This window comes from Bombina bombina, chromosome 1 (assembly GCF_027579735.1).
Source record: "Bombina bombina isolate aBomBom1 chromosome 1, aBomBom1.pri, whole genome shotgun sequence".
Lineage (NCBI taxonomy): Eukaryota > Metazoa > Chordata > Amphibia > Anura > Bombinatoridae > Bombina > Bombina bombina.
Window position 1 is genome coordinate 507,166,655 of NC_069499.1, and position 14,419 is coordinate 507,181,073.

Consider the following 14,419-nt stretch of genomic DNA (forward strand, 5'->3'; position numbering starts at 1 on the left):
TAAAATTTCCCAATCTTAGTCTTTCCTCTTCAATAAGTTTAGCTAATTTACCATGAAACAGACAGGATGGATCAGTGTTGTTGTACAGATTGATTAACGTTTCCTGAGTGGCATATTCCTCCAGACGGACACCATGTTCCAGGAAAAGCTTTACAAAGTCAGGCTTATTACCTATTAATGCTGCTGTCATGACTGGATGAAGATCTGAGGGCTAAAGAGAAATACATTTATATACATCAGTTAGCTGCAACCAGTTACTATGATGGTAACAGGTTTTAGACTTATGCAAGGCCTCTGAGCCTTCATCAGTATGCTATCTCTGAAAGCAATCAAGTTTCAACAAAGGATACTAAGAGAAAGAGGAAAATTTGCTGACTCATTAATTGAAAATATTTTTAAATTGCATTCTCTACCTGAATCAGAAATTCAATTGTGACTTTCATGCCCCTTTAATTGTTCATGCAGTTTATTAGCTGTATAAGCAAAATGCATGCGCACAAGGCTTGCCCAGTGACCTTCTTGATTAAGGATGTGGATGTACAGCGACAGCAGCCCACTGCGAAATGCCCCGGTATTCCAACGGGCCAATACGGCACTGCTATTATCTACCAAATATGCATAAAGGTTTTAGTTATTGCTGAACATTTTTATTACCTTTAAGCAGCTTGCCCTGCTTTCTGGAGCTAACAAATCAAACAGCACCTTTTGGGAAATGGGAATAACAAGCATAAAAATAATTGCCACAATAAGATTTTATTTCCTAAGGAACCCACCTTCCATTGATGGTCATCTGTAAAAATGTCACTTCTAGCAATATCAACCCTGTTCCATGCCACAGCCAACTTCAGTTGGTGATCCCAGTTTTCATGGCCTTGGTGATCATGGCTTAACGATGCTAAAAAAAACAAAAAGGTTTATTTTGTGGGTTAAAATATAAAATCAGTAATCATAAATATATGCATGATTGTTTCGCATGGGCAAATATACTCTAGTATTTCCCCTATTTATAGCATTAAAGGGGCAGTAAACTTACAAACTAATGTTATATAAGTCTGCACATAAATATATGCATGACTGTTTCGCATGGGCAAATATACTCTAGTATTTCCCCTATTTATAGCATTAAAGGGGCAGTAAACTTACAAACTAATGTTATATAATTCAGCACACAGTGCAGAATTATATAACATTAGCTTAGTGGCAGATTTATACATTAAAGGATTGCATAGACTTTATATTTAAAAGTTCATTTTTCCAGAACGCTGCTCCTTGATCTACTGAGCAGGTCTGGATTTTCCTCAGCGCATCACGGCAACACTGTCTAGTCACAGCGTGCCCGGTCTAGACCGGCTACTAGACCAGAGCGGGAGCGAGCTACATTCAGTTTAATGGTGCGACTGGGCACGCTGTGACTAGAAAGTTTTGCCGCAATGCGCTGAGGAAAAACCGGACCTGCTCAGTAGAGCAAGGAGCAGCGTTCTGGAAAAATGAACTTTTAAATAAAAATTCTCTGCAATCCTTTAATGTATAAATCTGCCACTGAGCTAATTTTATATAATTCTGCACTATTTGCAGAATTATATAACATTAGTTTGTAAGTTTACTGCCCCTTTAATGCTATAAATAGGGGAAATACTAGAGTATATTTGCCCATGCGAAACAGTCATGCATATATTTATGTGCAGAATTATATAACATCAGTTAGTAAGTTTACTGCCCCTTTAATGCTATAAATAGGGGAAATACTAGAGTATATTTGCCCATGCGAAACAGTCATGCATATATTTATGTGCAGAATTATATAACATTAGTTTGTAAGTTAACTGCCCCTTTAAACAATCAATTTAAATTTATTTCTAATTTAATCTACTAATTCATTATATGTTCATATGTTGTCTTGCAATCCCATGAACATGACTTCCAGACTACTGTGTTCTATGGTGTTTGTAACAAAGAAGGTGCTGAATACATATTAGCTTTACGGGCGGATTGTTAGACACAAGTTACAGACATCACAGTGTAATAACTTGGAGAACTTGATCGGATTAGTCTTTGTATGAAAGTAAAATAAATAAAATTGATCTGTTGTGAATCCACATCATAAATGAATACGGTGCCCGGGTAAAAACATAGGGTCCATAACTTCATAAAACGGAGATCTTGTATTGATAAATTTTGCCTATAATGATATTTTTTTAGTTCTAGCATCAATTTATAAAGCTGCAGACATAGCTACAGAGCCCCTACAGTACAGGCTCTCTCACTGCAAATACAAGTAGCAGTTTTTGTTTCCTAAGCTATCCTCACTTCAGAGGTAGTGAACTGATTGGACTGATTCATCCAGGATGATTGACAAGCCATGCTAAAGCAGAGCAAGGGCTGCACAAGCATAGCCTTGTGCAATGATAAATGGGGCTGGTGGATACCACTTTGCTAGCTATGAATGTGGGTGGACAGATTCCATGACTCTGGACCTTGTTCACTAGCTTCTTAATAAATGGGGCCCCAGGTGCTCTTCTAATGTCTTGCAATCCTACAAATATATAAAAGATTTAAAGGGATATGAAACCCATTTCTTCTTTTATCGAATTTAGCTCTCACAGTGTACTTTGTTAAAAAGACACCTAGGTATATAATGTGCACATGTCTGAGGCACTACATGGCAGACAATAAAGAATGCTGCCATCTAGTGCTATTGCAAATGGATAATATTGTTTTAGAACTGCTGTCATATAGTGCTCCAGTCATGATAATAGAAGTTAAATGGAAAGTTGTATTTTATAACAATGATTAATATTTCACAAACCTTTACATTGTTTGAAAACAGATCCAAGTTTTTCAATAACAGTAACAGATGGATACAACATATAGATACTATTGCAATACTTGTGTATCTCTTTGGTACTAAAAAGAAGATCTAGACTGTCCAGAGGAAGGATCAATGGGTGTAAGGTCCGTTATCCCTTTCAAATGCCTTGTCTCTTAGTATTATTGAATGAACATTCTGTCTTTCCTGTTCTTAATGTACAAGATCCATGCATAAAGCTCAGTAGAGGTTTATTCTTGTTGAAACTACATGTTGCATTTAGTGTGTTTCTTAGAGGCCATAGCTGCAATGTTATGTGTTACTTTTCTGTAGAAATGGGGTGGTATTTTATTACATTTAATGCAAAGTATACCCTTAAGCAATGCTTGAAGAATAGCTACATCAATATCATGCTGGTCATCCTTGTCCTCCTGGAAGATTGTCAGAAGTTGTTTATTTCTCATAATGTCTTGAATCTGACAAAGAAAAAAATATAAGATAGCAGTTTATACATATTGTTATGGGAAGCCTCTCCAAAGAGAGGTAAGGGGAAAGGTATTAAGTCTATTATAGTATCCTTAGAGGGCAGACCTATGTATCCCTATATAGGCAGTGCCTAATACCCAAATATTATTTATCCAGAAAAATTACCCTTACACGTGCTTCATGCTGTGTGCTTTGTCCCGCAAACAGGAAATCCCTCCGGAAACTGCACGTCTTGCAACCGGTGCCCAGGATCCAAGGAGCTTCACCACGACTTCCAAAAATAGTTTACAGCCACACTTCAAAGGAAGATCCCCGGACACAGAAATTGAAAGTCTTTGACTCAATCCAAAATAGATAGTAAAAGCAAGTCAATTTATTCAATGTTTAAAAACATTGTGTATCAAAAAGTGAACATTGAAAAAATTAGTCAAACGCGTTTCGTTATATATAACATACTTTGTCAATGACTCTTAGATGTTAAAGCATACATGGGTACTTATATACTGTAAAGACACACCCCTTTAACCTTAATTGCTCTATTAACCCTTAACATCCTTTAAAAAATTGGCTATTCAAAACCTATATCAGTATTCAACTAAGATTCTTTATTATCTCTCATATGCTTGAAAAACTTTTAACTCTTAAGATTTAAATAATTGTATAGTAGTATATAACTGCCTGTTAACATAAAATACCTTGATTCGTATACTTATTGATTTTTGTATATCTTAAAGACACAATTAAAGATAAAATGGATCAAGAATATCCATCCATATTCTAAAATTTGATGAAATCACAATAAATAGAATATATAAATTATGGCCTATAAGTCTACAAAAAGTTTGATGTCCCATTCAGAATTTAGACCAGCTGGTATTCTAGTACCCAATTGAAAGATCCAAAACACCTCCTGCTTCAAAGATTTGATCCTATCTCCACCTCTAGGATGTCTCTTAGTGTGCGGGATGCCTTATACAGTTAATAGGGAACTATCTGAGTTATGATATATTTGAATATGCAGGGCTATGGGGGTCGTTGATTGAGGGTCTTCAATGGCCCTTAAGTGTTCCAGAAACCGATCTTTTAAAGTTCTGGTCGTGTGACCTACATACTTTTTGTCACAGCCCAGACATCTCAACAGATAAATCCAAAATTCTGTGTTACAATTGATATATTCCTTAATTTTAAATGTTTTTGAATCATCCTGAGACATAAATTCATTTCCCAGTACAACATAAGAACATGTTTTGCATATTCTACTGCCACATTTATAGAAACCGGCTTTTTTTGATAGCCAATTATGTTTGTTTACCGCTGGTAACATAGACGGTGCCAACATGTTGCCAAGAGTTTTACTTTTCCTGCTTACAAAATTTAAACCCATATCTACTACTTTGCTTAGTATTGGATCTGTTTTTAGAATGGGCAAATATTTGTTAATAATCTCACATATTTGGTTATATTCCTTACTAAAGTTAGTAATAAAAAATGTTTTTTTATTATTGAACTCATCCTTTTTGGTCTGCTTTCTTTTTTTGGTTTGTAACAAACTTTCCCTGTCTAAATTATCCACTATTTGTTTTGCTTTCAATAGATGTTTTTCATTGTAGCCTCTTGACAGGAATCTTTTTGTAGTCTCCTCTGAAAATTTTACATAATCATCTGCTGATGTACAATTTCTCTTTACCCGCATATATTGTCCCTTAGGTATGTCCTTTATAACATGACTGGGGTGGCATGACCTGGCGTTCAACAGCACAGATACCCGAAAAGACAGGGGCAATCACAGAAAAAGAAATATATAAAGAAGATAAGAAAGTTATTAACTTGTCTTCTTTTGCACTTTCTGATCGACAAACAAGAATTTTATCTCTGGGGTTAAACTTCTCTCCCTTAAGCCACTTCAGCCTTTTCAAGACCATAGTTGATGTAAATAGATTTGTAAGATCTTTCGTTTTAAAGAAACATTTTTTTGAAATACAACAAGATGCTTCAGCTGCGGTCTTTAAAGATGAAGTATTTTCATATAATTATGATGACGTTTAATTTTCAAGATAATTGTGCTGAATTTGACTTGGTTAGCTTACAAGCAAATAGTGAAGAATCTCATATTCTGGAAACTGGGGAAAAACCAAATCTTTCAAGATTTAAACATAAGTCCTCTTTTTATCCAGTACACACTAGATCAAATGCTACAGAGATATTTCAAAAAAACTGTTAGAAATGAACTATGTCATTTGGATTTAGACACAAAAAGTTAAATCAGTGTAAAAAACAATCTAAGTAAAAAGGATTTTGAAGAATTAGAATGTATAAAAACGGAGGAATCTATTGTAATTCGTAATTCCGATAAAGGTGGGAATGTTGTCATCCTAGATAGGATAGACTACATAAAGCAGGGATGTCCAAACTTTGCTCTCCAGAGGTTTTGGAACTACATTTCCCATGATGCTCAGCTAGATAAAATGCTGGCTGAGCATCATCGGAAATGTAGTTCCAAAACCTCTGGAGAGCAAAGTTTGGACACCCCTGACATAAAGGAAGCCCAGAGACAACTGGAGGATAGAAATGTTTATGAATTATTATCTTATAATCCTGTTTTTAAGTTACGAAATGAGTTACAGTCCATTATTAAATGGGCTGAGAACAATGGAGTAATCACTCAAAAAAATGCTGAGAATTTAACAGTTAACTATCCAGTCTCTGCAATTTTTCACTACTTACCAAAGCTACATAAGGACCCTGTGTTCCCCCCAGGGCGTCCAATAATTGCGGAGATTGGATCATTTAATGAACCATTGGGAGAAATAATAGATAATTTGTTGCAACCAATGGTGGTGAATCTCAAAAGTTTCATACGAGATACAACTGATGTGATAAACAAAGTAGAGAAGATATTTTGGGATAAAGGCTACTACTTCATTACCATTGATGTGGTATCACTTTACACCTCTGTTCCGCATATACAGGGTATACTGGCCATACAATTTTTTCTTGATAAATATTCAGGGTATGATTTGACTACCAAGGAATTTATTTTAAAATCTATTGAATATTTACTGACACATAATGTCTTTAGTTTTGGGGGGGATTTCTATCTCCAGAGGCATGGAACAGCTATGGGGGCAAAATTTGATCCCACATATGCCAACCTTTTTTTGGGTTGGTGGGAGCTGTTCCACGTCTTTGGGGATGGCAATCCCTTCAAAGAGTATATACAATTTTTTGATCGCTACATAGACAACCTGCTCTTTATATGGAAGGGCGAACCAGATGAATTTTCACATTTTTTGAAATATCTGAAACAGAATAAAATGAATCTGGATTTTACTATGGATTATGATTAAATATCAAAATATTATCTGGATATCACTTTGAAATCAAATTTAGAACAACACAGAGTAGAAGTTTGTCTCTACAGAAAACCAACAGCAGGTAATATGCTGTTGAACGCCAGGTCATGCCACCCCAGTCATGTTATAAAGTACATACCTAAGGGACAATATATGCGGGCAAAGAGAAATTGTACATCAGCAGATGATATGTAAAATTTTCAGAGGAGACTACAAAAAGATTCCTGTCAAGAGGCTACAATGAAAAACATCTATAGTGGATAATTTAGACAGGGAAAGTTTGTTACAACCCAAAAAAAGAAAGCAGACCAAAAAGGATGAGTTCAATAATGAAAAAAAATAAAAAAATTTTATTACTAACTTTAGTAAGGAATATAACCAAATATGTGAGAATATTAACAAATCTTTGCCCATTCTAAAAACAGATCCAATACTAAGCAAAGTAGTAGATATGGGTTTAAATTTTGTAAGCAGAAAAAGTAAAACTCTTGGCAACATGTTGGCACCGTCTATGTTACCAGTGGTAAACAAACATAATTGGCTATCAAAAAAAGCCGGTTTCTATAAATGTGGCAGTAGAATATGCAAAACATGTTCTTATGTTGTACTGGGAAATTAATTTATGTCTCAGGATGATTCAAAAATTTAAAACATTTAAAATTAAGGAATATATCAATTGTAACACGGAATTTGTGATTTATCTGTTGAAATGTCTGGGCTGTGACAAAAAGTATGTAGGTCACATGACCAGAACTTTAAAAGATCACTTAAGAGTCATTGAATACCCTCAATAAACAACTCCCATAGCCCTGCATTTTCATAGATATCATAACTCAGATAGTTCTCTATTGACTGTACAAGGCATCCAGCACACTAAGAGACACACTAGAGGTGGAGATAGAATCAGATCTTTGAAGCAACAGTAGTTGTTTTGTAACTTTCAATTGGGTACCACAATACCAGCTGGTCTAAATTCTGAATGGGACATCAAACTTTTTGTAGCCATAATTTATATATTCTATTTATTGTGATTTCATCAAATTTTAGAATATGGATGGATGGATATTCTTGTTCCATTTTATCTTCAATAGTGTCTTTAAGATATACAAAAATCAATAAGTATACAAATTAAGGTATATTATGTTAACAGGTATAAGCATGCAGTTATATACCACTATACAATTATTTAAATCTTGAGAGTTAAAGGTTTTTCAAGCATATGAGAGATAATAAATAATCTTAGTTGAATACTGATATAGGTTTTGAACAGCCAATTTTTTTAAAGGATGTTAAGGGTTAATAGAGTAATTAAGGTGAAAGGGGTGTGTCTTTACTGTATATAAGTACCCATGTATGCTTTAACATCTAAGAGTCATTGACAAAGTATGTTATATATGACGAAACGCGTTTGACTCGTTTTTTCACTGTTCACTTTTTGATACACAATGTTTTTAAACATTGAATAAATTGACTTGCTTTTACTATCTATTTTGGATTGAGTCAGTCTTTCAATTTCTGTGTGCGGGGATCTTCCTTTGAAATGTGGCTGTAAACATTTAAAATATAACTTTTATTGGTCAGATTCAATAGTTGTAATAAAACAAACAAGTACATATACTACACAGAAAGATGATATAGAGATACCAACAAAACTATGTTATATATGTTAGTGTGATATAACTTCACTGATTGTCTATGGTGGGGTTTGAGCGGTCTATGATTTTCCACATAGATGTATCTGCAGGATTCGAAAATCAGACAATCTCTCGTTTCCCAAGTTCCTGGATATAGTATTAGTGTTATAAAATGTAATAAGACCCAACCACAGTGATATTCAAATTCCAACTCTCTATATAAAAAATATATTGAATAGATCTGATTTAGGGTCAGATTCCAAAATATCTCCTGTGTATTTAAAAGTGAATGATAATGAGATCATCCATCAAAGTAAAGAGAAAATAAAGTTTAAAATAGTGTTCAAGATAAGAACACAAAGATATTTCTAACACACGCTTCTCCTGTAATAAGAGTATTATAAAGGTGTATACCTGGGTCTATAATGGTTCGTAAAAAGAAGAGAACATATATAGTATGTAAACAGTCTCATATATGGGTTTCTACTTGTACCTCAAAAGACTATGAACGGCTAGGAGAGGGGAAAAGCTAGCAATGTATTCCCTAGAGCTGTCAAGCACATTACCCATGTCCCAAAATCTACGAGGTTTCCATAAAAAATAGAGACTAAGTGCCAATTAAGGCCAACATAATTACGTTTAGGACTCTTTTTACCAAAGAAAATACAGGAGAAGCAGTGCGAACACCTGACGCGCATTTCGCCAACTGCTTTCTCAAAGGCGGGGATTGTCCTCGTTGCTGTCCATATTTATGTGAACGCCAGCCAATCCGGGAGGGGGGTGTGACCCAGACATCTGATTCTAACCGCCAATTACGTTGTGGCTGTGACATCACGTACTCACGTAATGTATGTGTTTATATTCCGTCTGACAGGGGATGAGCAGAGAAGCGCAATGGTTGTAACTTAACTCTATCAGTAATTACAGTATGCCGGCCAGGTCTGATTACAACTGACAAACCATGTATATATTGACACAGTATGTGTCTAACTCTGTGATTGTAAGGGAAATATAATATAATCATTGGTGTCACCATTAAGAGTTTATACTAAAAAGGCCTATGTGTATGTACTAGGTTTCAGATTAGTCAATGATGTGTATGAGATTGTAACAGATGTCTCTCTTCCATTACTGTTGGATATAATTAGTTCAGAGGAGCAAGGAGAGGGCGCAATTACGCGATGCATATTATTCATGAAAAGATCCTTAGGTATACATTTTTATTGTAATTATCACATAGGCAAAAAAAGGCCATATAAGTATGCATATATGATAATTCTGCTGCTTGAATGACCGGACTATAAGCATAGCATTGTTATAACAACGATACTCCCGTAATTTTCAAAATCTCATAAAATGCATTGTGTCTTCTAAAACTAATTATATCAGATATTTCAATCACTAGATTAATGGACTATTCTCTGCCTATATGATAATTATAACAGTATTGTTCCCTCTTCCCCCTTGTATTTAAGCATAAACATTTATGCCTAAGGAATTTTCTGTGAATAATATGCATTTCACAATTGTGCCCCCTCTTTGCTACATTAGAAGAGAGACTTTTGTTACAATCCCACACTTTGCATCAATTTATCTGAATTTTTAGTGTATATACATAGGAATCTTAGTATAAAACCCCTCTTTTTGGTGATACCATTGACTTTATAATATTCCCCTGACAATCACATAGTTGGATATATTAGGTCATTATATATATGATTTGTCTGATGCAATTGGACTTGATTGACATACTGTAATAACCGTTACTGTTCAAAATCACATAAAATGCCTTATGTCTGCCAAAACTATTGTGTTAGTTTTTCGAAACACGAGATTAATGGGTAAATTTTGGCCTATATGATTATTACAATAAAAATGTATGCCTAAGGATCTTTTCATGAACAATATGCATTGCCTATTTGCGCCCTCTCCTTGCTCCTCTGATCTAATTATATCCAACAATAATGGAAGAGAGACATCTGTTACAATCTCATACACATGACTGATCTGAAACCTAGTATATACACATAGGTCTTTTTAGTATAAACTCTTTTTGGTTACACCAAAAATTATATTATATTTCCCTTACAATCACAGAGTTAGACATACTGTGTCAATATATACATGGTTTGTCCGTTGTAATCGGACCTGACCGGCATACTGTAATTACTGATAGAGTTAAGTTACAACCATTCCGCTTCTGATCATCCCCTGTCAGACGGAATGTAAACACACACATCACGTGAGTACGTGATGTCACAGCCGCAACATGATTGGCAGTTGGAATCAGATCTCCGGGTCACACCCCCCCCTCCATGATTGGCTGGCGTTCACATAAATATGGACGGCATCGAGGATGATCCGCGCCTTTGAGAAAGCAGTTGGCAAAACGCCCATCAGGCGTTCGCACTGCTTCTCCTGTATTTTCCTAAACTTAATTATGTTGGCCTTAATTGGCACTTAGTCTCTATTTTTTATGGAAACCTTGTAGATTTTGGGATGTGGGTAATGTGCTTGAGAACTCTGGGGAATACATTGCTAGCTTTTCCCGTCTCCTAGCCGTTCATAGTCTTTTGAGGTACAAGTACTAACCCATATATGAGACCGTTTACATACTATATATGTTCTTTTCTTTTTACAAACCATTATAGACCCAGGTATACACCTTTATACTATTCTTATTACAGGAGAAGCGTGTGTTAGAAATATCTTTGTGTTCTTATCTTGAACACTATTTTAAACTTTATTTTCTCTTTACTTTAATGGATAATCTCGTTATCATTCACTTTTAAATACACAGGAGATATTTTGGAATCTGACCCTAAATCAGATCTATTCAATATATTTTTTTATATAGAGAGTTGGAATTTGAATATCACTGTGGTGGGATCCTGTTATATTTTATAACACTAATACTATATCCAGGAACTTGGGAAACGAGAGATTGTCTGATTTTGAATCCTGCAGATACATCTATGTAGAAAATCATAGACCGCTCAAACCCCACCATAGACAATCAGTGAAGTTATATCACACTAACACATATAACATAGTTTTCTTGGCATCTCTATATCATCTTTCTGTGTAGTATATTTACTTGTTTGTTTTATTACAACTATTAAATCTGACCAATACAAGTTATATTTTAAATTTGTTACATCTGTCCTCCCTATCCATTCCTCATTTGATAAATTAAGTCTTTTATGCCAAGTGTGCCACAAATACCTTCTGTGTTCTCTCCTTATTTTTCTGGATAGTTTATACATATTAATTTATCAGACCAAAGAAAGACAAGCAAATGCCTGGGACATAAAATCCAATTTGTTTCTTTCATGATTCAGATAGAACATACAATTTTAAACAACTTTCCAATTAACTTTTATTATCAATTTTTTTTTCTTGTTATCATTTGTTGAAAAGCAGGGAGGTAAATTAAGGAGAGTTTCTGCAATGTTATACATTAGCCAGAGCACTAGATGGCAGCACTATTTCCTGTCATTTAGTGCTTCAGACATGTGCACGCTACCTATCTAGATATCTCTTTAACAAAGAATAACATTAGAACGAAATTTGATAATAATAGTAAAATGAAAATGGAAAGATTGTATTCTCTTTATGAATCATGAAAGAAAAAAAATATAATTATAGTCTGTAAAAGTGTGTCCAACCTGAGACTATGGCCAACTATCTGCTATAAATGAATATTGTAACAAATGCAGTTTGGAGCCCTTGCAGTACAGATTTGCTTCTTATTATTATGACTGCTACTTTCTAACCTCTCCACCACCTCAGAAGTGGTGGGGTTAAAAGATCTCAGACTTGTTCATAAAAAAATAATTGACAAGCCCTTCACATATGTGATTGGCTTGCAAGGCAAAAGCCTGCATATGCATTTGCTTGTTCAATCTTAGCCCCTTGCTCCATTTGGACATAGTTACTACTTGAAAACAAACAAATCTTCTTCTTAAAAGAGTAAATAATCCCAAGGGATGGGGCTTTACACTATGAAACAATATTGGGGTAGGGTGGACCTTATGCTACATAAAAAGGTGATCTTGGAGTGGGAGGATGAGGGAGGGGCCTACAATACAAAACATAAATACAAAAAAAAAAGAGTAGTGTGTATGTGTATATTAGTATGTAAATATAAACACATAAATACACATTTATATGCATATATATATATATATATATATATATATATATATACACATATACACCCATACATATACATTTTAGCCCTTTCCAGTCCAACACCAACACCTTGTCATATACCATATACCCTTTAAACTAGACATGTGCAATTCATTTTGGCCTAATTAATTTTTGGCCGAATTTTGGCTGATTCGGAAAACTATTATAAACCTCTGCCCCCCCACCGCCAACACTAAATTAAACACTAACTAAACCTATTGACCCCTAAACCGCCATCCCCCCACATCGTCAACAGTAACTAAACTTGTTAAAGGGACAGTATACACCAATTTTCATTTAACTGCATGTAATAGACACTGCTATAAAGAATAATATGCACAGATAATGATATAAAAATCCAGTATAGTGGCGTATTTAGGTTTTGTGCTCCCCTAGGCATTCAAAATTCTGCTGCTCCTCTCCCCTTCCTAGGTTTAATGGCTATTTTGGTCACAGTATATTTTAGTCAGAGTGTAATGGAACTTTTTTTATTCATGACAATGCAAAACACATATACATACACACACACACACACATATATACAGGGAGTGCAGAATTATTAGGCAAATGAGTATTTTGACCACATCATCCTCTTTATGCATGTTGTCTTACTCCAAGCTGTATAGGCTCGAAAGCCTACTACCAATTAAGCATATTAGGTGATGTGCATCTCTGTAATGAAAAGGGGTGTGGTCTAATGACATCAACACCCTATATCAGGTGTGCATAATTATTAGGCAACTTCCTTTCCTTTGGCAAAATGGGTCAAAAGAAGGACTTGACAGGCTCAGAAAAGTAAAAATAGTGAGATATCTTGCAGAGGGATGCAGCACTCTTAAAATTGCAAAGCTTCTGAAGCGTGATCATCGAACAATCAAGCGTTTCATTCAAAATAGTCAACAGGGTCGCAAGAAGCGTGTGGAAAAACCAAGGCGCAAAATAACTGCCCATGAACTGAGAAAAGTCAAGCGTGCAGCTGCCAAGATGCCACTTGCCACCAGTTTGGCCATATTTCAGAGCTGCAACATCACTGGAGTGCCCAAAAGCACAAGGTGTGCAATACTCAGAGACATGGCCAAGGTAAGAAAGGCTGAAAGACGACCACCACTGAACAAGACACACAAGCTGAAACGTCAAGACTGGGCCAAGAAATATCTCAAGACTGATTTTTCTAAAGTTTTATGGACTGATGAAATGAGAGTGAGTCTTGATGGGCCAGATGGATGGGCCCGTGGCTGGATTGGTAAAGGGCAGAGAGCTCCAGTCCGACTCAGACGCCAGCAAGGTGGAGATGGAGTACTGGTTTGGGCTGGTATCATCAAAGATGAGCTTGTGGGGCCTTTTCGGGTTGAGGATGGAGTCAAGCTCAACTCCCAGTCCTACTGCCAGTTTCTGGAAGACACCTTCTTCAAGCAGTGGTACAGGAAGAAGTCTGCATCCTTCAAGAAAAACATGATTTTCATGCAGGACAATGCTCCATCACACGCGTCCAAGTACTCCACAGCGTGGCTGGCAAGAAAGGGTATAAAAGAAGAAAATCTAATGACATGGCCTCCTTGTTCACATGATCTGAACCCCATTGAGTACCTGTGGTCCATCATCAAATGTGAGATTTACAAGGAGGGAAAACAGTACACCTCTCTGAACAGTGTCTGGGAGGCTGTGGTTGCTGCTGCACGCAATGTTGATGGTGAACAGATCAAAACACTGACAGAATCCATGGATGGAAGGCTTTTGAGTGTCCTTGCAAAGAAAGGTGGCTATATTGGTCACTGATTTGTTTTTGTTTTGTTTTTGAATGTCAGAAATGTATATTTGTGAATGTTGAGATGTTATATTGGTTTCACTGGTAAAAATAAATAATTGAAATGGGTATATATTTGTTTTTTGTTAAGTTGCCTAATAATTATGCACAGTAATAGTCACCTGCACACACAGATATCCCC

The 14,419-nt window shown here is 35.6% G+C and overlaps 1 protein-coding gene across 1 annotated transcript in view; it reads right to left on the minus strand.

Annotated features, from left to right (window-relative positions):
* The window catches only part of TRPM2 (transient receptor potential cation channel subfamily M member 2), a 272,602-nt gene that overhangs the window by 145,878 nt on the left and 112,305 nt on the right, over positions 1 to 14,419 (minus strand). Inside the window, exons 9-11 of the mRNA XM_053712880.1 lie at positions 3,180 to 3,282; positions 774 to 895; positions 1 to 211 (exon numbers count right to left, since the gene is read on the minus strand). The exon at positions 1 to 211 is cut by the window's left edge and continues 140 nt beyond it. Of these exons, the coding sequence (XP_053568855.1) occupies positions 1 to 211; positions 774 to 895; positions 3,180 to 3,282 (436 nt within the window). The remainder of the gene's footprint in view (positions 212 to 773; positions 896 to 3,179; positions 3,283 to 14,419) is intronic.